At 33.1% G+C, this 25,356-nt stretch overlaps 1 protein-coding gene across 3 annotated transcripts in view; it reads right to left on the bottom strand.

Moving 5' to 3' along the window:
• Positions 1 to 3,113: 3,113 nt before the first annotated feature.
• Positions 3,114 to 25,356, bottom strand: part of LOC141457339 (uncharacterized) — a 109,632-nt gene continuing 87,389 nt past the window's right edge. For 2 of the 3 annotated variants that reach the window (XM_074134190.1, XM_074134191.1), the window contains exons 2-6: positions 21,295 to 21,625; positions 18,456 to 18,767; positions 15,860 to 16,841; positions 11,698 to 12,356; positions 3,114 to 3,513 (exon numbers count right to left, since the gene is read on the bottom strand). In XM_074134190.1, the coding sequence (XP_073990291.1) occupies positions 3,410 to 3,513; positions 11,698 to 12,356; positions 15,860 to 16,841; positions 18,456 to 18,767; positions 21,295 to 21,625 (2,388 nt within the window). In that variant the 3' untranslated portion in view covers positions 3,114 to 3,409. The remainder of the gene's footprint in view (positions 3,514 to 11,697; positions 12,357 to 15,859; positions 16,842 to 18,455; positions 18,768 to 21,294; positions 21,626 to 25,356) is intronic. The other variant, XM_074134192.1, reaches the window with a different exon arrangement.

Here is a 25,356-nt window from a genome sequence, read left to right as displayed (position 1 = left end):
GGGTTTGTATTTCACTTCAAACATTTTTTTTTTACGTTATTTTCGATCTAGGGGCGGTTAAATATATTAACATTTGATCATGAAATTATATCACTATCTCTTCCGAAGAGAATGAAGTGTTTCGCTCCCGAGAAGAGACAGGAACAAGTTTTTTTTGGCTTCAATCATTGCCGGAACTTAGAAACAGAACTAACTTTTGCTTAGGTGACATTGAGACAGACCTAAAGTAGCAATACCCTCGCCGACCAGCCATTTTTATAATTAGTTTTCCAATTTTAAAACTTACTCGGTAAAGTGAGTTTTCAATGAACGTTAACTTCACAGCTTTGATGTTTTTAGTGAATTTACATTAAAAAGGTTCATGATTTCTTCAACTTTTTATGGATAAAGTAAGTGCTAATCCATAATCGTATTATTTAATAATAATTATTTATTTAAGCACCATAAAACGTATTATAAATATTTATTGCATACTCAAATTTAATAAAACTCTTTTTAATTTAATTTACATCTCTGTAAAGTAAAGAGTAAAGATGGCCAGAGGCCCTTCATGATAAATTACAATAAGATAATTTTAGAGAAACACAGTTATTATTATAGGGGTGGAATTTACACCGAAATTGAATGTCCCAAAAAAACGAAGGAATGAATGTTCCTTTCTTTTTTTTACCTGAAAATTATGTGCTAAAGAAATCAGTGAGTAATAAATAAAAATCTGCCTTATTTTTGAAGAATATATCTGCAATGCGAAATACAAAGTTAAATATTATGCTGAATCTAGGAACATTAAAACTGGGGTGTCTAACTTTGTAATTTTTATTTTAACTTTTTAATTTATTCATTTTTTTTTGTTTATTACACAAGGGCAGTAAAATAAATTAATATTTGGTTTTAAGTTTGTAATAAATACTTTTTAAGAAAACAATTTTTAAATTAATTATTACATTACTAATTACAAATTTTGAAACGAAAATACTTGCAAGTAATAGAATGAACAATCAATCATTTAGTAACAGTTTACAAAGTAATAAAACAAAAGTTAGTTTTTCCAGAAGATTTTATTACACTGCTTTATACTTTATTTCTTGCGATAATTTTATCAAAAAGTTGATTAAAAATACAATTTTTTGCTTTGTAAACACCAAACGAACAAATGTAATGGTCTCCAAAAAAAAAAAAAAAATCACCAATATATGTCCTAGCAGTTAGCTTATGTTTTAGAAGGGATGTTTAATTGGAATCACCATTCTTTGATATGATTTTGACCGAAAACAATTTGCGTGAATGTACTCGTATATTCCGGACAGTAATTATTCTTCTCTCCAAGCGATTGTTTTTCATTTTCATTTCTGTAATAAACTGAGAGGTTTGTTTTTCATCACTTCTAAAATTAAGCATCTCTTTTAGAGTCAGCCATAAGAGAGGACATTGCGATTGTGCCGAAAATCAAAAATTAGTTTTCAATATATTCCGAGGTCCAATAAACTCTTTAAAATAAAATAAAATGCTTTAATTGAATGATATAATATGTACAGGTATTTTGTTGCGCGTCCCAGCGTAAGAATTCTTAACTAAATTATCTCATAATAATAATAAAAACATTAAAAATATAAATTTAATATTTTGCTTTAGAATGTCGTAAAAAACCCCACCGCTATTTTCTTTTCTCATCGCTCAGTGTATTTCTAAAAATACAATGGAAAATTTAATAATTTATTTCTGCTTTTCTTCATTTTGTAGGAACTATTCTAATACTTTTACACCATTTTTTCCATATCTAACTAAAATAACTACCTCAAACTTTTATTTCAGGAAAAAAATCTCTTTAATGGGCTGCAATATTAAGTAAGTACTATTTCCAATAAATCTATTATTTTTCTACTTCTGAATAAATAATTGTATAATTGTACTAGAAAATACTACGGTACCTGTTGAATTAATTTGCACTTTTAGTTAAACGAATGGTTGAAACTTGATATTCTATAAATGCTCTGATTTACTACAAATTATACAACTATTAGAACCTCAGATTGAAATTTGGTGGATTATTTGTGATTGATGCCCAGAGAACTGGCGTAAATGAACCTGTGAAAACTTTACTTATAAAATTGAAAGACTCTAATGAATGTAATTAGTTTAATAAGTTCCAAGAAAAATCAGGAAACATTGAAAAATACAATCAATAAAGTCTTATTTTAATTTGCCAAATAATGGTCAACATGGGATTGGCGACAGCAAAACTTGAATACTAAGCTTTTTCTGTCGAGAAATTCTTCCTTATCATGGTAATCTATTCAGACACAAATCCAGTGTAAGTGTTTATACATTTTATCGTATTATGGCCAAACAGTCAGATTTTTCTGGAGAAGAATCAATGCCAAACATATGACTTGATTGCTGCTGTCTGTTTTACGAGGAGTAAAAGGGAAATAAAAAGTACTGGGTAAATAAACAAAATATTGTATAAAAAAGATTTATTTATTTTTCTATTTATAAAATAAAAAGAAAAAGGAATTGTTTTACAATAAAATCACTAAGTTCAACTTATAAAACTTAAGTATTATTTTCCTAACAAAAGTTTAAAGTAAAAAAAAAAAAAAAACCTTAAATGTATCTAAAACAAAGTACAAGTTGGGAGATCGTCAAAGCTTGTGTAAGGATTGATGATTTAGTAGAAGTGTAAGAATGATAAGGATCAGTATTTTACTACTTGGGAATGACAAGAACTGGATGGCCTAAGTGGAGAGGTAGTAATGTTTTAGAATAGAGATTTTAAACTGTCACATTGTCCGTATATTTGTGTAGGCAAAAGGATTAAGGCTTAAACATGTTTCTCTTAGCTTACTGGTGTGTTTGTAAGTGTATACTGTTGAAACAGATGGCAAGGCCTGCAAATATAGACCGAGTGGTACATTCTCAAGCTGTGACCAAAGTTCTTTGTGCTTTTAGGAGAAAGAGGAGAGAAAAGTGAGTTTTACTATACTTATATCACAGCGTCCGACGCAAAAAAAGAGGGGCCTGCATGTGTTATATATACATGTATATATATACCCCTCTGGTCATAGAAATCCTTAAACTCATAAATCGCTATTTGTTAACTTCCCTCTTTTCACGTTTATTTCACTAAGCTTCCAGAGTCTGTTTTCTATTTCTTTTTTTTTAAACCCCCACTTTTCTACTTTAAGTTCTCTTCCTCTTTGTTCTCCAGTTTTATACACATACACTAATAAACACTTACGACAAATACATGCCCATATTATATTATAAAGAAATTAAGGCAGTTGGGCATATTGGGACGCTTCCCTGGCAGTGTATAGACTATTGTTTTCATAATTTTTTGTTTATTTAATAAAGTCTCTAAACACTCGTTGTTTTTTGTTTTGTTTTTTTTTAAAAAAGAAAAATTCATTTAGGTAGTTGTAGAGCTGGCTGTACTGGAATGACCATTAGTTGAACGCTGGGTGGTACTTGCTGGAGCTGGAGTTGTTGTCTGCCTCTCATAGAAGTAACTTCCTGAAACAGTCGGTACACCAGGATTTAATTTCAAAAATAAATTTTTATCTCTTGACCATATTTTCTTACATTAGGATTTAAAAAAACAAAGTGCTGAACAATAATAATAATTTTATTGGCCTCAGGTACCCTGCAAATTAGATAACAATACATTTTTAATAATTTTGTGTAATTTGAGTTAATTATAGATTTTAAGATTAACTTCATGTTAAGATTATTGAACAATGGAGGAAGATATTTACAAATTAGAATTTTAGAGTTAAAACAAACGTGGACATTTGAACCTTATTTCACGCAATAAATAAATATCTAAATAAAGTAATTGCTCTTTCTTTTACTATTTATGGTAATAATGTAAATGATTCAATGTTGGATGATGACAATGTGAAAAATTCAAAACTTCCCTAACAAGTCCAAAGATTTCGAGCTAAACAGCATCTAACCAATTCTTAAATCTTTTGGAGAATCACAGAGACCTTCTAATTCTAATTTTAAGAGCTAAATATCTTGAATTTTAGTGTTAGTATCACTGAGAGCCACTTCGTCTAAAGATTCCTTAACAGTATTCATTTCAAGTATGTCTATTGGATCTTGGAAAGTCAGTAATAATAGAAAATTTAATTCACGTACAACATTTTAATTGTAATATTAACCTTAACAAAAACTTACAGTTTAAAATGTTAAGTATAAGGGTTGATTAAACGCCAAAAGGTACACAAATCAGCAAGTACCCAACATTTCATTAATACTTCATTAATATTTAAGTAATTCTACTGCATTAATTTTCATTAATAAGTTATTTTTTAGAATTTATTAGATGTCACAGACCCTTATGCTGGCCATTTTCGTCTACAAAATATATGTTCAAGTAGCACTGTAGATTGACTGTAATATCTAGTTATCTATAATAATGAAACTATTAATTACAGGTTAAAAAGAAAAACGTTACAAAAAATAAAAAAAAATTATGAGGCTAAAAAATTCAAAACTTTCTTTTAAAAGAAACTTCACCAACATACATCAATGATTTTCAAAAATCGTCGGTTTAAGTTCATTCTTCGATTAAAGTAATTGTTATTTTATGAAGTAGTCAAACGTTTATAATAATTATCTGGCTTTATCGCAAGTAACATAGTTTTCTTCAATTACATTCTCAATGTAGGTATTCATCCCACAATGTTGTATATATGTAATATAAAGTAAATAAGATATGCATATTTTTAGGACAGCTAATTATTCCAGTATTTTACTATAAGTAAAATTAGGGGGACTAAATTAAATTACAATCGAGAAATCAATAATTGTTGTTGAATAATCTACTTGTTATAACTGTGTGTTATTTGTGCTCACGAATATTTCGGTAAGACGAATTCAAGACAGTAGCCGACTCTAACTTTGTATTTTTCTACTTTAACATGCATGTACATATTTATGTGATTTATCATAATTATAACAAAAAAATATTATAAATGAAGTGGCCAGCATAAGGGTCTGTGACATCTAATAAATTCTAAAAAATAACTTATTAATGAAAATTAATGCAGTAGAATTACTTAAATATTAATGAAGTATTAATGAAATGTTGGGTACTTGCTGATTTGTGTACCTTTTGGCGTTTAATCAACCCTTATACTTAACATTTTAAACTGTAAGTTTTTGTTAAGGAGATTTTTGTACCTTTTGGATAGATTTTCCTTTTTGTCTATTTTACAAAGTTACATATCTGCTTTACAGATTTTTTTAAAATTTGGAATAAGCAATTCTATAATTATAACCTGATAAGGTGTTAAGTCGGAACCGTAACTACCACTGGAGAGATCTTTTTAAAGAATGATTATAGTTGCGGTCCCCCAAACCATCCCCAATAACAATGTTTTTGAAAAAGCGTAGGAAGGTATTTGTACGTGAATATCAAAATTAAACTGCGATTTCAGTACTTCCTTTTAAGAGGAGTAAGAAAAATAAACTACGATTGCAGTACTTCTCCCTAAAAGGCAAAGATTTTTTAATCGAACGACAATTCATTGATTTAAATCGGTTCACTCATTGATTATTTAAACGATTGCAGTACTTCCTCTTAGTAGGTGCAAGAGCATCAGCAACGTAGAGGAGCTTTAACCACTTATTCGAGCTGAATTTTATCAAAATCGTACTAAGCGTTATAGAAATATTGGTAATAATAGTTTTAGAAAGGGCCTTATTTGGGTGGGGCGAACTCCCCTCCTTATGAGGCACGGCGTCGAGACTTTTAAAGTGCAAATCTGTACAAAATTTCGATTCGAATGACATTTCATTCATGAAAATCGGTTCACGTGTCGATAATTTGAAACGATTGCTATACTTCCCCTTAACAAGTGTAAGAGCTGATCGCCGCTTTAATGTTACGTAGGGGAGCCCTAACCCTATCATCCTACCAAATTTTATCAAAATCGGGCCAAGATTTACAGAGTAATTAGTAATAATAATTTTGGAGGGGGCCTTACATTAAGGGGGCTAACTCCTCTCCCATTCGATGTACAGGATCGAGACCCCCAAAAGGCACATCTACATAAAATTCCGAATCCAATGACACCTCATTCATGAAAATCGGTTCACGCGTTTAGGCGCTACGTTGTTTACAAAAAAGGTAACAACAAGAACAAGAACAACAAGAAGAAGAAGAACAAGAACAAGAACATTTTTTGAAAAAGCGGTTTTTGCTCATTTTCGGCAACTTTTTTCTCGAAACCTATTAGATCTGGGTGGTTGCAAAAAAATTACAGTTATGAAGGAGGGTTTGGAGTAAGATTTAAAGAAAATTTGGGAATTTTATCTTTTATAGAAAAAGAGAAAAAAATTGTCAAAGTTGGGTGTTTTTCAACGTTACGCTTTTTCGTGCAGTTTTTGATGGTCAACCCTTATACAACTGTCCTACCGGACAGTTTTAATAGCATTCAATATGCTCAAAACTTTTATGTTTTAACAAGTATAATATTACATACTTGAATAATAATCACAGATATCTTTCCATTAGGTACCTATCTATATGATATTATAAATGATAAAATTTTGGAAGAGGTTATAAAAATAAACACTACTAATTATTTTTAATGAGAGTTTTCGAGCTGTTACGACAAAACAAAATAGTAAATTTTAGAGTTCCATCCGAATAGGGAAGCTTCTTGTCACAAAAAAATAATAAAACAAAACAAAAAAATAGAATTAAATTGATTCTTTAAACTTGACTGATCTTTAGGCTTTTTTTTTAGGATGCTGCAAACAAAATCTCAGTATGATTTTTGCTCATTATATTAATTACAACGAGGGCAGTGAACTTTCAAACTTTAAGAAAACTTTTATGAAATACAACAGAGAGTTAACATTGTCCGTTAATAATATTACCATTAATATAATTAATTCCATCTGTTGCTGTCATATTTCTGTAACTCTCAATCAATACAATTCAGTAAGAATTTTTTTTTTATTAGAGAAACAATATAAAAAGAAAAACAAGTTCTCCAATAAAAAGTTTCCTAGGTGCAAATGGGATCTAGTAGATCAACTAAGTTGAAGGAGAAAGATTTTTTATTTATTCTAATCCCTTCAAACATAAAATAATGATTTCCTTGACAAAATAATGATTCAATTTCAGAGATATTTTCATTCTATGCCCAGAAAATTCCACCATTTGTTTAAGCCATATTAATAATGATAAATTAACTTTTTTTTTACTGAAATTGAAATGCATTTGGAAAGGAATTCTACGAATATATTATCTCGTAATATATTATCATTATTATTATCATCAACGGGACAAGGGGCGTGTCTTTTCCCCCCAAGGCCCCGCCGCTAAGTGGCTTTTTGTACGTACCTTTCCATGGGGAATCTAGTGGGCAAATAGTCTCTTTTTTTTACTAGGTCCTGGATCCTACTCAATAGTTTTGAACTTGATATGATCTCCACCGGTTGCAAGATACCTAATATCTCATTTTGAATCTCGCGATATCCACTCAGTCAAATTAATTATGAGAAATTGATTCCTTCTCTACCTGATCTAGTCTACCCAAAAGTTCCGAGTTTAATAATTTTACCCTGTGAAGATGTTTTCTGAACTTGCCTCAATTACCACAATAATCTGATTCCTAACTAACTTCTTCAGGGTTCTGACTGTAAACTTACCATGTTTAATAGCTAGAACAGCTTTTTAGGATTTTTCGTATTCTCTCCAAAGCCATTGCTTAAGAGCTATTCGCACGGTGGCCTTGATAATAAAGACCAAGAGCCGATTCTGGACCAGTTAGATTTGATTTTTGATGCTTCCTTTCTAGCCAATTAATCTTTAATGTAAATAAAGTGGTAAGATGATTTCGTATTATCGCATTTGAACCATAATGTACTCATTATTGATGACATTAATCCCACCAACTTTTTTTTTCTCTGTTGGATATAAAGCAAGGGATTTCTTTTTACATTGCCCATTCTTAGTTTTCACTTAGTTTCTTTTATAAGAACCGTGTTAAAAATTAAAAGGATTTGGAAAACTTGAGTGCTAACCTGAACTTTTGGGTCTTGACATATCCTAAGGGGATAAAACTCATTTAAGTAGGAGATTAAAGTTTAAATACAGAGCATTTCACTGACTGAAGATTGATTTGAGTTTGAAAGTTAGATTTGATTTTTATGATTTTTTTTTTTTTTACGTTGTTTTAGAGTGCCAAAAGAAAATGTCAAGTTATCGAAATTCAGTTTTTCCTGAGTTTTTCGCCTCTTGACTGATAGAAAACCTTTACAGATTATATTTCTGAATTAGATATCTCTTTCTCTTTTTCAATAATAATCGTTATTGCTCTTTGCACAAGTGCAGTCGTTTTATCTAACGCAGGTTCTTGACAAATTTCAAATGCTTTAGATATTTAAAAAAAAATACGGTTCGACTTCCTTGAAGGGCGAAGAAGGTTAAGTAATTAAAGTTGTAGCCAAAGAAAAGATAAAGATAAAGAAGGTCTTTGTTAAAGAAAGTAGCATATATGTATGATGTATAAAAATAGATTTGTTAGATTATCTATTAAAAATAGATAATAAAATAGATTAAATTAAAATTTATCATACAGGTTGATTAATATGTATCTAGTGTAACTCGACTAGATTAAAAAACAGATGAGTACTGTTTATATTTTATGTCATCTACAGACCAAGCTGTGGATAATAAGGTTCTTGGGAATCTATTTCCTGTAATTTTTTTGCGCGAAGAGGAGGATTAGAGGAAGAAGTTCATCTCAAATTGAAGATTTTACACCCACGTATATTCTGTGGTAAAAAAAAAATAAAGTAAAAACATAAGAATAATAACAATTCTTGTATTATGATTTCATCTTCAGGGAGACTACCAACTCACTATAGGATTCATTTTGTTTGCTTATAAATAACAGTTGTGCATTCTAACATTCACAAATTAAAAAATGGTACTTTAAATCTTATCCATAGAACTTTACCATTCCTGTTATAAACTTTATTTCGCAAATCCACTTCGTTCTAAACATCTACTGTGGGTTTATTCAGTGTCAACATAAAGTAGGCTTCTGTAAACTGAACAATATGTAATTATGAATTCTTAATGATGGGTTACTGCTTTACCCACTGCTACTTATAACTACATTTATCAACTACCTCGCAAGCTTCTGTGTTTTAAATACTTTAATAAGGTAAGTAGCAATAAAAGATTATGACAATGATTTTAGATCTAAACTCTCTCATTGATTTTGTTACATGAAATGAATAAGAAGCACTTTTCGATATAAGTTCTTTCTTACCGAGATCTTAGGAATTTATTCTGTAAAGTTCGATTTAGTAATCATACAGGTGGAGAAGGAATTCGCATTGAACAGAAATCATGCTCTAGCCAAGAAATTAACTCATGAATATACAATATCAAGGAACTGATACAACACCTTTACTTCCGATTTCGCATTTTAAGATAATTGAAGGTTGGAAGAAAAGAACTAGTAGCTTAGAAATAATTTGGTTTAAAAGAAATAGTTCAGTGATTCGCTTAATAACATAATTCGACTTTGGCGAATTTTTTTTGTTCTTAAGAAATGAGAAAGGCTAAAGGAATGTAATGATTGTTTCAAAATTAGAAGTCAACCTTTATTCCACTGAGTACTCTGTAGCCACAGTAGCAGTGAGATCTAATTCTGGAGAAAAAGTCTCTTTTTCGCGAGCTAAAACAAGTTATTAAATTTAAAGTGTTAAGTTTAGAGGTGTGATCTGGACAACTCTTAGAGTTTAGAGGTAAGTATAGCGCTTCCTTTTGTCTAATTGTTTTTGTTTTTCTGCCTCTAATTTGAAAAAGTGGCATATATTTAGAAATAATGTACTCTGGTGAAGAAATAATGCTCTTTGCTATGAAGAGAATTACCACCGTTGTACAGGACTCTTATATTTAAAGAAACTATTTTGATAATTTGTACTTTGCGTTTTCTTATTGGTTCAAAAGGCCTTCATAATTTTCTGTACCTTAACTGGCTAGTTATTTATAGCTCTAGATTTATTGTCACGCTAAGAAATAATGTCTGGCTTAAGAAATAATGGAAGTTTAACTATAGAGATCAGTTCTACAGGGAAAACATTTACGAAAAAAGCAAAAAGCCTCGAATTAAAAAAAGTAAATAAATTAAATAAAAATTAAAAAGTTTTCTGTGAGACAGGTTAGCCCGAACTATATTAAAAACAATATGTAACTTCTTTAATTAACTTTTGTATTGAAGAATTCAAGTTATGGTGAACTTTAGAATTTATAGGTTTCTATTACTTTCCAATTATCAAGAGGACACCCTTTCATCCTTACCTGGCTATTACTTTTAATTCCAGTTTAACATATAAAATTAATATTATTGCATAAATTTCCTCAAATTGTTAAGAAATGTATTTTTTTCACAATGAAATGGTTTTAGTTACATAGATGTCTGATTCTGAAGAAATTAAATATAAGAAACAAAATGTTGATAATTTAGTACCTCATAAAAGTCTTAATTAAATCAATAAACGTACGTTGTCTATTAAGATCCGTTATTTGTTTGTTACCTATGGACAATTGTAACTTTTCCTCATTTGAAAATGTGTAGATGGGTCCGCAATGCTTTACATTTTATCCGTTTTAATTCACATGGCTTTTAAATTTGTTTCAGGTTTCCATTCAACATCAAAAGATGATTTATGAGTTTGGTACAGAGTACTTCACTTCCACTGTGTGTGTCACATCCTAAACTTGCTGACTTATTTTCCTTGTTTCATTTTTTATATTCTAGAGTCTTTTAGTACATTACAAAATTTTTAACTTCATTGAAGTACAAGTTCTATGGTTCTAAGGGAGAAATCTAGAAAAGGCTCTTCACATTACTTCACTAAAGAAGAAATCTTCATTTGTACGAAGAAAGATCTCTGCTAATCAATTGGATGTCTATAAATTTCATTTCTTTTTCTTTTACCAAATCTAGTAACTTGTTTTAAAGATATCAAATAATTTAAAGAATTAGTGTTACTGTGAAGCGTATTTCGTAAAAAACGTTCCACATATCTGTCCTTTTTTTGTTTTGTTTTTGTGACTCCACATAAATAATAAAAATGAAAACAAAATCATACCAAAAAACAGGTTTATTACACATTTATTATACATAGAGGTGCTATATTATATAAATCTGGAATGGAATTTAAATGTAAAGTGCCTAATAAAGAAGGGACTCTTTCTCCTACATTTCTATCTTTCTCTAATTCTATTTGGATCTTCGTTAACTCATTTATCTTGACTTTCTCCTTTTGTTAAGTTTGATTTCAAAGTGTGCATATCTAATCAAGTCCATTAATTTTTTAAAAACCTTTTTTTTTTTTTGAGACGCATTAACATCTGAGGTTATTAGCGCCTGAAGCCTTTTGAAGTTCTGTACCGGCTTTCGACAGGGTTGTTTCAGACAAAGTAGGTTCCTACGAAGAGAACATCTAAGGAAGACAGCTGACTGGGTGTCCAGTGCACTAACCACTAAGCTACTAATCCCTACCCTTTCTAAATTCTTCATGTATAATGCAACTCATAAATCATGTTAATAAACTTTTATTTGTTGGTATAGTTTGTTTACTTCTATTATAAAGGATCATTTATTTTCTAAATGCTTCTAAATTCTGGCATTTATTTACATAAGGATTTTTTACCTTGATTGCGGTCACCGTCAAAATCAAAGTTTGCTCCTACTCCTGTATGACCTGGATATCTGTCAAGTGGTTTGTAGTCGCTATTTCCTTGGCTCCCGCTTCCTTGTCGGTAGCCATCAGGGCCCGGACGATATCCATCACCGCCTGGACGATATCCGTCGGAGGAAGAAGGCCTGTACCTGTCGCCGGCACCATAGTGGTCGCCGCCTCCACCTGGTCTGTAGGGATTACTCCCGCCGGAACCTGGCCGGTAGGAATCACTCCCGCCAGGACGGTATGGGTCGCTCCCACCGCTTCCTGGTCGATAGTGGTCACCACCTCCTCCTGGGCGGTAGGGGTCTCCACCGCCTACGGGACGATATGGGCCTCCGCTTGCACTGCCTCCTGGCCTGTAACCATCTCCCGCCGGTCGAAAGCTCTCACTGCCTGGATGAAAGCCTGTACCTCCGCCTGGTCGATATCCATCACCACCTTGGGGACCGCCGTAACCATCTCCTCCTGGGCGATACCCTGGTTCATAACCTCCACCACCTGCCGGTCTATATTCGTTGTAATCAAATCGGCTGGGTCTGTAGTCGCTGCCAGGTCTTGTGTATGTCGGTCTGTAGTCCGTCCCTGGCCTAGACCAATGATGGTCCCCTCCAGGTTGAGGTCTTTGGCTGTAAACAAATGTTTATTAGCCAGAAATGATTGAAAGAATCATTGAAAATAATTGACTAGAAGGTTTTACAATATTATTTACGTTGCTTTTAACTCTGCTTAGCAACTTGTCACTCTCCATATTAACGAAGAACACAACTACTTCTAGATTAGTTTGCCACACATTAAGTAGAGACCTTCACTTTGATGAACATTCATATTCAGTTAATTGATATTATAAGAACAATGTAACCGTTTTAAAGTTATGATGTTGAAGGCCAAACTTAATTGAAGTTAAGAAATAATCAGTGAACATGCAGTAATTTACTAATCAATGGGAAATTAGATCAGAAAGTTAAACATTGCCTGATTGAGCTAGTATTACAGTTTGGCGTTAATCACAGGATGAACACGATTTAGCCTTGTATATTTCAATTTTTATTTATACACGAAACCATCCCATTTGGGTGTCAACGTCATCGCTTGGAACCATTATTGCTTTTGCAGATAATATAGAATAGGTTTAGAAAGTTATTTCAACATAAATTGCTCCTCGATAATATTATCATTTAATCTACCTACTTCATATTATAATATATTTATTAAAATATCTTATTTTATCAAATATAATATTTATTAAGAATTCTCATATTATTACCTATTTCATTAGAGTCACAACTACTTTGTGCAGACTTTTTCTGGACTGATTTATTATTTTCGCTAACTAATTTATAGGAAAGATTGCGTTTTAAATACTTTACTGCTTTATCATTTAAATATTACATTACTACTTATCAAACCATTACTTTTCTCTAATATTTCTTAAATATTTGCTTTTTCAAAGCAGGTACTTTCTACATTTTAATTTTTTTTTTCGTTTTGGATGACACTTATTTTCGCAAATTTCCTCAACCTGGTTTAAAGCGCATAAAGACGCCCCTAGAGTTTTTACTATTTTTACATTACTGATAAAAAAAAAAAAAAAAAAAAATCTCAGTGTGTTAGGAAGTCCAACCGTTATTTGGAGATAGTGATTGATCCAGGCTGCCGTTAGTTATTCTCTCAGTAAAGGGCTGAATAATGTAATCTGCAAAAATTGATCATATTCCAGAGATTGAAAGTACACTGAGAACGAATCACTGTTCTTGACGAAACTTAATTAAATTTCCATATAAAACGATATCTGTCAAGCGCAACAGAACTTGATGATTTGTGCAATTTTAGTTTACCATTTCAGACAAAAAAAAAATCTGACATTGTCAGTTGTTGACCAGCAAACAGCGTACATGTGTTTTATTTAGGAAAGGTATAGTAATGGACATAAACTTGAAATCTAACTGTACCATTTAATTCAATTAGTTTTGACCCGAGTAGCATTATACCATGTAAATTGTTGGGAAATTGTTTCAAGGTGAATTTAACAAGCTCAAAACAATGGGACCTTTAGTCAGAATTAGTTCTAGAAAATGCAACACTTTACAATTATTGTTAACAAATCAAAAGTTATTTTTATAACAATGCTAAGGATCTTGGAAGACTTTGCTAATAACTGGAATGAAAATGTAATTAAAAACAATTGTTAAGAAAAATTATGGAAATGACATCGTTTGAGTATTTTTAATAAAAAAAGAAGAAGCTGTTATTAATTTTAACCAGAAGATTGGGATATCGTGTGTTATTTCCAGCAGAAACAATAACCCATTTTTTATTTCATCCACTTCTCAATGACGTCACTTGAGAGCTTTCTATTATTTCAATCTTTAATTTGATTCAAAATATTACAACCAGCGTTAGCCAAATTAACATGTTGCCTTGTGCTGAAGCCTTTTCTTTTTCAGAGGAAAGATTGGTGGTTTCACCAATAGTCATTTTCGGCAGCCACTCAATACATTTGTAAGAAATACAAAAATTAACTAAGATAAAATAAGATGTTCACACTAATCTGGACAACAACTTCTTTATCAAACAAGAGCCTAAGGTAAGTAATGTACAGTTCTTGCATTGAAAAAGCACATGATGTCATTGCTCAGGACAGTGGAACTTTAACAAAAATAAATAATTAATAATAAAAGTGAAGGTATATATAGGATTTTACTACTTTACAAAGGGCCGTATAAATATCAGTTAATGATGTAATAAAACCAATGAAATGTCATCAGGGTTTGATTAGAGGGAGGTGTTTTTAAGATAGGTTGGCCAGATGTAATGAGTATAAGATAAAGTAGAAGTGCTTGGTAAGTAATGCTGCCGTTGGGGGTGTTAGCTAGGTTTTTGCAGAAAGGTTCAGACGGAAGGCGAGATATGTTCGTAACTAATGGTGAAAAGCACCCCCAGCAATATAGGAAGTGCCTGTGACTTCATCTCCCTCATTCCAACTGCAATTTACCTGCAGCCAACATCTTCTCCTTAAGATTTCTCTCTTTAAGGCTGAACATTTCCTGAACTCCATCCCCGTGTTCAACCATTCTTACATTAGTCTATTCTAATAGGCAATGCTTCCTTTAATTAATTATTAATTACACTGCTTTTCTATGTCTGATTAAAATCCCCCTCTTATCATTTAAACAATTTATAGTATTCAATTATTAAATTGAATGCTATTAACTTCATTCATTTACGGCGGAGCAGATAGGGGAACTTCCTTGCCAGACTTACCTGACTTCGATTTCTTTGTTTCCCATGCATAGATATGCATCCAGTCCTTAACCTTAAGAGGTTATGTTCACTGTGTAGGAAAAGTTTTTCATGCAAATATTTCCGTCTAAAAGCATTCGGCCTTAATAAATGACCACAAAACTTTACTACGATTTTAAATTACTTTGATGATGTGCAATCTTAAGCAATAATAATGAATTAATCACTAAAAAGAAGATATCATTTGTTTTTCTAGTCTTTATTAGCCTGGCCTTCACATGTAATTATCCAAAAATTTGATCATTTGTTGGACCAAAGTACACTCAAATAAATAAATAGAATGAAAATCTCTTATGCTCACCAATGATCAGTTTAATTAAATAGTTTAAAAATTAGAGAAAAATAAATAGTATCACATAAGTCTTGACAAGTGAATCCAAGTTCGATAGGAAATAGCTCGTTCAATAAGAGCTACGTAAGAGGATCAAAATGGACGAACTGAGGAGAACAATACAATGTTATGCTTTTATCTTTAGGTTTCGTTTATTTATATCTATAATCTTATATTAAATTTATATATATATATATATATATATAATATCTTTGGGTGTCTTCCAAAGATATTGAAAATAAACCATCGTTGACTTTTTTTTATCTTTATGGTAAGGAGCTATTCTTCAGTAAAGCATATCTATTTGTTTTTTTTCTTAAAAATAGGAAATACAAAAATTATTTATGTAAACAGCGTCCAAATGGTCTAAAATATCTCGAATCAAACACAAAATAATTAGATTAGGAATCTCCATTTTATAACAATGGTTACGCTTGTGTTTACTGTTTTGAAAAAAAAAAGATGTATTAAAATTATATATAAAATTGATATTCTTACCCAGCATTATCCCAGCCAGGATCAGGATACGGTGTTAGGGGTGCCGGTCTCCTGTAGGTGTATCCTTGTCCAGTGGTATGTTCTGGTCTTTGTTCGTAATAATTCCAGCCAGTTGCATAATTACTAGTACCCCAACTGCCACGTTCTCCTTCATCCCAGGGTTGATAATCGTACCTATTAATATAGCCAGATTCGCCTCTACTGCGGTCGAAATATGATGGATTCTTGAATTCATATCCGGCAGAAGAAGATGGTCTAGTCCAAGTTCCAGGACGATATTCGCTATAACCATAACCGCCAGCATAGCCGCCTCCAGTATAACTACCACCAGGATATCCGCTGGAGGGATATCCACCACTTGGGTATCCTCCACTTCCAGGATATCCGCCACTTGTGTATCCTCCACTTCCAGGATATCCGCCACTTGGGTATCCTCCACTGCTAGGATATCCACCACTTGGGTATCCTCCACTGCTAGGATATCCACCACTTGGGTATCCTCCACTTCCAGGATATCCACTGCTAGGATAGCCTCCGCTGGGATATCCTCCGCCACAAGTGCCCCTACCGCAACCCCCGCCGCTAGGATATCTACTAGCTCCGTAGCCTCCACCACTACCGTAGCTTCCACCTTGGCCATAACCCCCACTTCCATAATTTCCTCCACTTCCTCCATAATTTCCACTGCTTCCGCTGCCATAACCTCCACCCCCATAACTGCCACTTCCTCCACTACCATAACCGCCACCACTTCCTCCAGTGCCATAACCGCCATGACTTCCTCCACTGCCGTACCCATTACTTCCTCCACTACCATAACCACCACTGCCACCATAACTTCCGCTACTTCCGCTTCCATAATTTCCACTACCATAACCACTAGAACCACCACTTCCCCCACTTCCGCTGCCATAATTTCCGCCATTCCAGTAACCACTGCCACTGTCATAACGTCCACCGCTTCCGCTCCCACCTCCATAACCTGTAAAAGCAAATCATACTTTAGATATATCAGTTTACACAACTAAAACTAATATTCAAATCAGAATCATAATATTCAAATCAGAATCAAAGTCCGTAATTTCACATTAAGAAAGATCAAAAGGAATATTTTTAGTTTTTAAAGATTTCTTATTTTAATGTATTTAAAATTTTCTAATTTTCCTTTTTTTCTATTTTACTAATAAAAATTAATATGTATTCAATTATACTGCATATTCTTAGAAGTTAATATGATAATTTTAATTATATAAAGTATGTTTGCAAGTTGCCTCTGTGCACGACACCTAATTTTGTATTGTAGTTGTTCGTAAATCCCGCTTTAAAGCGAGTGATAAACTAATTTAGATTATTACTTTAAAACAGAATCAGATTAAATCAGTGAGATTTAAAAAATAGGAAAAGTTAGAAATAAATCACGTTCAGATCTATCTGCTGACACTAACTAAATCTTTAAAATATTTACCCAGTGCATTTAATATTTATGACATGATAAAGAAAAAAAAGAGGTTTCACATAAAGAGTACACAGAGTATGGGCAACAAAGAAGTAACATGTGCAAGAAAATAATGTAAAAGTAGAAGTGTTCTTCATTTCTTATGCTGTTTAGGCGAAAAGTTAAAAAGATATTGTAGTAGACGTGACAAGGCACCTATCGTCTTGAATAATGAGTAAATACTATTCTACACTCTACCTCCAGAAGGTCTTCATTTAATTATATAAACTAGGGCGATATTATGCTGCTGTGGGCTAGATTACTGCTGTTATCAGGATAAACGCTGCATTAAGGCACATTGTCACTAAACCAATAACGTCAATAAGCGTAATTATTTCTAATAATGATTAGTTCATTTAAGGCTCCTGGCCCTTGTTAGCATTGTGTTGTACAAGGATATTGTAAGTAATCAAGAAAATATTAAATACAGACTAAAGAAAAGACGCTTTGGTTCCATTTGGGAAAGTTGATATATTTTAGTTTTTATTTAAACAGAGACCATCAAAACTTGTATTCCCGAGATTATGAATATAAGAGGATGGCAATACATTCCTCTTAAGAGGGGTAGGAAAATAGGAAAACGCCTCACTAAAAAAAAAGTGTGATAACTTTTGTAAAGGCAAACTATTGGCCCACTTTGTTGCTTTTCATCGTATCCTATGCAACAGTTATCTTAACTAACATTATTTTTATAATCAAAATTAAATCTGTCTATCACATCGATGAAAAGTTACATTAAACAACTGAAATACTGATGTACTTTGATTGGATGGATAATTCTATATTGATATTCAGGGTCGTCATGAAGGTTCCAAAATGTATGAAACAGTCAGCCACAAGGCAAGCTACGCATGCGCACTTTATTTCTTTTCCCACAACCTTCATCACAAGTTTTCCGTCTTCATTCTAATGATACACCGAATGGAAATTATAATATTTCATTCCCACGATGAACTACTAGCTAGTAGTTACAATTTTTTTTTGTGTGTGTGTAAAAAACTATTCACAAAAATTTGGACTTGTTTTCTTGATTGCTCCTTTATTTCTATCTTGAAAAACCAAGAATTAATAAAGAAATAAATACTCCAAGAGAATGACTACCTGGTCTGGTTGAACTCCAACCGGAGTAATCAGGTCTGGAATCATAAGTTGGCCGATTATAATCATATCTCTTATCCCATGGGTCTCTTCGTTGATATGTTTCCCAGCGCGATGGACCGCCCATCCAGTTGGTGACTATACCTCCACTTCCTCCGCTAGACGGCCTTTCGCCTTCATCCCATCTACTACGCCAGCCTCTCTCTTCATAGCGGCCAGGTCTGAGCCAAGCACCGCCGCCAGATGGTGGTGGTGGAGTTCCACCATCTATTGGCCGTACTGATCCACTCCATTGCCGTTTGTCATCGTATCCTCCTATATAACATTTGACATAACCAGCATTAACTGTTTATTATCTCCTTTTACTCTTAATCAAATTTTCGATATAATGTTTTCCGAAAATGTATGTTTTGAGATCCCAAGTCAAAGAAAGTGGTTTTTAGAAAAAGCGATAAAGCTTTCAAATTCGCTATAATCAGAGGGGAAGCAAAAAATCAGAGGGGCTAAACAATAACTTCCTGACCAACTGTAACTTAACGATAAAAATCGCCTCTAGATTTCATTTCTGATGGGATTTTTAAGTTTTTTGTGATTTTGAATAGATTTATTCCAACGATTTTCCTTAATAATGGCGTACTAATTGCTCACATGCAATTGAAGGAACTATTGGCCTGGGCCGGCTTTTTTCCTTAAATGGATGATCATTGGCAAAAATGGAAACATGGGGATGATTAAGGATAACAGAGGTGTGTATAGAGCAAGAGAATGGAACCATGGATATTCCTTCAGAACTAAAAGGGAATTATGTATTTTCAGCAAATCTTATCTTACCATAATAAATTTAATAATTATAATGTAATTAATGAAACTGTTATGTAGATATTCTTTTAAGACCAATGTTTACTGTTGAACAGCTGAATGTTCGGGTCCGGGGTATTCTCTTACCAAGTACCATCCTAGAGTGCATTAAAGTGGAATGTCACAAGTAAAAAAGAAAAGATTTCTTTGTCCACAGCCTCAGGCGAAAGCAATACATTCCTTCAGAAGGTGTGAGTGCTTCATGTAAGCATTCTCTTCAGCACTTCTCTTCAAAGTATGCAAGTTCTTTGTAACACGTTCCCAGTTACTTAATGGCTAACGTTTTCCTCTACGAAGGTATACAATTTTTCTTTTGAAATAATATTAAAGTTATAAAATGAAATTCCAGGTTTTAGTATCTATTTGTTGGAATTTATGTGCTCTATTTATTTGCCATGTATTTATGAATACAACGAAGGAAGTATTGACGCAGAACTGGGCTTTGGTTAAGAATGACATATCAAAATGAAATATAGTAAAACTACTCAGCTTTTTAATATTGCTGAAATGGAGACCATAAACCCTCAGAGCCCCTTTAAAGTCTATCTGAGTGGTTGCAGGTACCTCAATCACCCGCTAAAATCCAGAGTCTGAACATCGTTTGGGTGAGAGCATGAAATTTATCAGCAGATGGAGTGAAGTATCTCCTTCCAATAAAACAATCTGCAGGAGCGCTTAGGTTCTATGTCCAGCTTTTGAAGATTCCCTTCAAGTTTGCAATCCTCAGTGACGAAATAACTATTTTAATGTATTCACTTATCAGCAGGATAGTATAAACAGGGATCATAAAAGAGAATGCAATTTCTTTCCTTACGAAAATATATCATAAGACAATTTTATCTAAACTCAATTTGATGCGAACTTAAGTTTTCTAATACATGAGATTTACTAATGTTAGGATCAAAATCTCCTAATTCCGATATTAGGAAGTCGAGTTTTTTCTCATACTTAAGATTAAATTTAAAATTTAAAAGGTTAATGCAGAATATACTTGACCAGGAGCAAGCACATTGTCTAAATTTTGATTATGTGAATAACGTTGAGGACAAAATATGGTTCATTAAATATACTTGTCGTCCAGTCCAGCTAGCAGTAGGTGTATACAGTTCGCCCTGGGAGAGTACTATGATAGAACATAATCCAATTGTTTAGTGAAGGATTTATACCGGTACTAACTGGCTGACCGTTAATTGTAGTTCAGGGGGTCGCTTTCGTACAACTGGCATACACATGAATGTGGAGAGTGAAGGAGAAGAGAAAACCATTTGGATCTGTGAATAAACACAAGCATAAATAATACTTTGGACCCTTCCGACGAGTTATAGGGGCGTTTAATTAACAACCAGCTCAAGCTTAATTAGCGTTTAACCCTTTGTAAAACCGTTTACCATTAAGTTTGAACAATATGGTTTTATTTATGATTTGGAAGTATGTTTTCAGTGAAGGTATAATGTTTTTTCATACAAGATTATCTTATTCTTACCCTTTTAAAACCAAAAGGACGTACCAAAAGAGATTAGCTAGGACGGCCAAATAAGACAGGTTGAAGCCTAATAACTCTATCTTAACGTCAGACGTTTTAACTTTGCTCAAATGTTATTATTATAATGTTTACTTTTCACATATCTTTATATGTTTCAGTTTTACCAATACCTCTGGCCGAGTGTAATTATTAATTAGTTTACTATAATTGCTTTAGTTTCCGATATTGAGCATTCGCCGGTCGTCACTTGAAGTTTCGAGATGATGATTAAATATTTTTAAGGAATAATTTGCATTGTTTTTGCTCCAGTGGTTTATAAGTCCACAAGACGCACGGCTACTGCAGTCTAACGGACTGAAGAGCAACTAATCTGTCTAGAATTTAGGATCATAGTTTATATGTATGTAAATAGCATCATCCTTAGGTTTTACATTTTAGAATTGTTGCTTTTTTTCCTAGAAGAAGCAAAGGTTAATATTAATAGATAAATATACCACTCACCACGCCAAGATTTCCCTTCCTTTATTTGCCATTCAGGACTAAGATTGTCATAACCATTTCCACGATAATCGGGTGGCGGTGATTGTGGTGGACCGTCAGGCACTGGAGGTTGTAAACCAGGATCACCAGAACATCTGATACAACCAGATGAAGTCGGACGACGACTATCCCAACCAAAGGATGAAACTCCATTACGTGTTTCCCATCCTCCAGGAGTGCCTCGATTATATGGATAACCGGTATTACTAGCACCTTCGTCACGGCTTTTCCTTTCACTAGTTGCCGCCAAGGAAAGGCCCAGAGAGAGCCAGCAGATAAGCGCCACCAACATCTGCAAAAAATAAAAATAAATGAAGCAATAATTGCATTTGTTTGGCACGTAACAACCCGTAATCGAGTGAGTAAACATTGTTAATGTCTTTCCAAATATATATGTATATGTATGTATATTAAATAATTTATAAATAAGCATTTACTTTTTTATATTTCACAAGCAATATTTTATGCTTTTAACAAAACGGATGACTTATTTCCTATGCTTGAAATACACTAAAAGATAAGCTAAATTGTATCCTTCTTTATTTTTTTATTTTTCGTAATGCTTGGCAGAATGAGCTTTTTGTACTCAAGCTTCTATGGGGGTGAACTTTATAAATGTTTAAATAAAGTTTTATTTATGTACCTGTATTGGCTTGAAATGTTGGATGGAATTTCTGTCGGTGTATCCATTTTCTTTTCAGCTTTACATAAATATGCAAATGGTTACATCGATTATTTTAAATATGTATGAATGGAGGGTTACCTCACTCACAACCCATAAGATGATGTGCACACACACATCCATTTATATATATATGATGGAAATTTATAATAAAGTATATACATATATGTACTCGTATGTACTTGCGTGTTTTTTTTTTAAATTAGTTCTTTAATATTCCAAACTGGATCAAAGTCAATTGACTAAAACATTGTCTAATTAGTTAAATTAATAAATAATTAAAAGAGATTATTATTACTTCGTCGCCCAAATTTTTTTGGTTGAAATAAGAGAGATTTTACGATGTAAAATATTAAATTAGCTGGGCGAGATGTTTGAATTAAGTGAAGTAATCGCCTACATTTCTTTAGACATCGTGAACGTTGGCGGATGCACAAACTTTACTATAGACACTTTTTACTGAAAAATAATAAGTTTCTATGGACGTGGGATTCGAACTTTCGAACTGGGGATCTCCCACTTAAGAAGTCACATGTTACTCCCACTTCAAAACCTCTCCATTAGACCTACATCCGCCCAATGTTTGAATTATTCGTATTGTTTAAAAAAGCAAATTAGGATTAGTATAATAATGTTGGAGACTAAATTTTGAGATACGAGTTCTTTAGCGTAGGTAACATTATACCAAGGTAGCTGTTCGGTTTACCAAGATTCCGAACCACAGGTTTAAATAGACTAAAATAGTAGTTGAGAGTTTTAGGTACAGTCAATTTATTTGTCAACTAAGCTCATATACGAGGTCTGTAAATTAAGTAATGAGACTGATTTTTTTAAATTTTTTTATTCAACAAGAATTACAATTCTATATTGTCACCTTCAAAATAACTTCCTTCTGAAGCCACACAGCGCTGGAGACGTTTCTTCCACTCCTCATAGCAGTGCTCGAACTCCGATACTGGAATAGCCTTCAGCTGGTCGGTTACAGGGGTCCATTAACCTGGCGGCACTTTGGTTGAATTTTGAGACAAAACTTTTGCACCGAGCTCGAAACACATTGCACTCTTATGCACCACCAAAAAAAAATCTAAATTCGCCAAGGAAAAGCCACAATAAGCAATTAAAGTTTTTTTCCCGCCAAAAAAAATTTGGCCGGATTTGATTGAAACTTACTTCATTATGTTAAGTACACTTTGCACTCCATTGCACCACTTAAAAAAATTCATTAACTTTAATAATTACGGAGATATGGCCATTCAAAAGATCAAAGGAATTTGCCGCAAACACTGAATTTCGAACCGCGACTTAGTATACAGGTAGAGGAGAGCTAGCACCAGCTAGAACCACAAAAAAAATCTAATAAAATATGCACACATTCAGAAATATAAGGAATTAAAGTGCTAAAAAAAGCATTAACTTGGCGGCACTTTGGTGGAATTTTGGGTAAAAAATTATTGCACCCTGCTCAGAACACTTTGCACTCCTATGCACCACCAATAAAAAAGCTAGCACCACCAAGGAAAAGCCTCAATTTTCCATTTAAAGTTCCGCGCGAAATTTAAATTCAAAAAAAATGAGTCTTATTTGCGGGAAAATTGGAGCGCTTTTTTCCAAAATAGCAAGTACTAGTATTAGAACAACTAGCCCCACACAGGAAATGCCAAAAATTAGCATATTTTCAAAGTAATTTACAAATTATTCAACCGATTTTCCCGCCAACTTACCTTTAACCGGAAGTGCTCTAAATTGAATTGAAACTCATCCTATTTTGTTCATGGTAGCTAGCACCAATATGCACCACAAAAAGAAATTTTGAATTTACACTAAAAGCTGATATATTGATAATAAAAGATGCACTGACAGACGTGACCATTAACTTTGCGGCACTTTGGTGGAATTTTGAGAAAAAAATTATTGCACCCAGCTCGGAACACTTTGCAATGCCAATAATAAGCCAGCAACACAACGGAAACTGTAAAAATTCACCAATTGTACGCCAAATATAACTTTAACCGGAAGTGCCCTAAATTGAATTGAAACTCATTCCATTTTGTTCGTGATAGCTAGCACCAATGTGCACCACAAAAAGAAATTTTGAATTTACACTAAAAGCTGATATATTGAAAATAAAAGATGCACTGACAGACGTGACCATTAACTTGGCGGCACTTTGGTGGAATTTTGGGTAAAAAATTATTGCACCCTGCTCAGAACACTTTGCACTCCTATGCACCATCAATAAAAAAGCTAGCACCACCAAGGAAAAGCCTCAATTTTCCATTTAAAGTTACGCGCGAAATTTAAATTCAAAAAAATGGAGTTTTATTTGCGGGAAAATTGGAGCGCTTTTTTCCAAAATAGCAAGTACTAGTATTAGAACCACTAGCCCCACACAGGAAATACCAAAAATTAGCATATTTTCAAAGTAATTTACAAATTACTCAACCGATTTTCCCGCCAACTTACCATTAACTTGGCGGCACTTTGGTGGAATTTTGAGAAAAAAATTATTGCACCCAGCTCGGAACACTTTGCACTCCTATGCACCACCAATAAAAAAGCTAGCACCACCAAGGAAAAGCCTCAATTTTCCAATTAAAGTTACGCGCGAAATTTAAATTAAAAAAAAAATGAGTTTAATTTGTGGGAAAATTGGAGCGCTTTTTTCCAAAATAGCAAGTACTAGTATTAGAACCACTAGCCCCACACAGGAAATGCCAAAAATTAGCATATTTTCAAAGTAATTTACAAATTATTCAACCGATTTTCCCGCCAACTTACCTTTAACCGGATGTGCTCTAAATTGAATTGAAACTCATCCTATTTTGTTCATGGTAGCTAGACCAATATGCACCACAAAAAGAAATTTTGAATTTACACTAAAAGCTGATATATTGATAATAAAAGATGCACTAACAGACGTGACCATTAACTTGGCGGCACTTTGGTGAAATTTTGAGAAAAAAATTATTGCACCCAGCTCGGAACACTTTGCAATGCCAATAATAAGCCAGCAACACAACGGAAACTGCAAAAATTCACCAATTGTACGCCAAATATAACTTTAACCGGAAGTGCCCTAAATTGAATTGAAACTCATTCCATTTTGTTCGTGATAGCTAGCACCAATGTGCACCACAAAAAGAAATTTTGAATTTCCACTAAAAGCTGAGATATTGATAATAAAAGATGCACTGACAGACGTGACCATTAACTTGGCGGCACTTTGGTGGAATTTTGAGAAAAAAATTATTGCACCCAGCTCGGAACACTTTGCAATGCCAATAATAAGCCAGCAACACAACGGAAATGGTAAAAATTCACCAATTGTACGCCAAATATAA

Source organism: Rhodnius prolixus, unplaced genomic scaffold (assembly GCF_049639745.1).
Source record: "Rhodnius prolixus isolate KJV_2025 unplaced genomic scaffold, Rpr scaffold_10, whole genome shotgun sequence".
Taxonomy (NCBI): domain Eukaryota; kingdom Metazoa; phylum Arthropoda; class Insecta; order Hemiptera; family Reduviidae; genus Rhodnius; species Rhodnius prolixus.
This window is presented reverse-complemented; position numbering and strand designations above follow the sequence as displayed.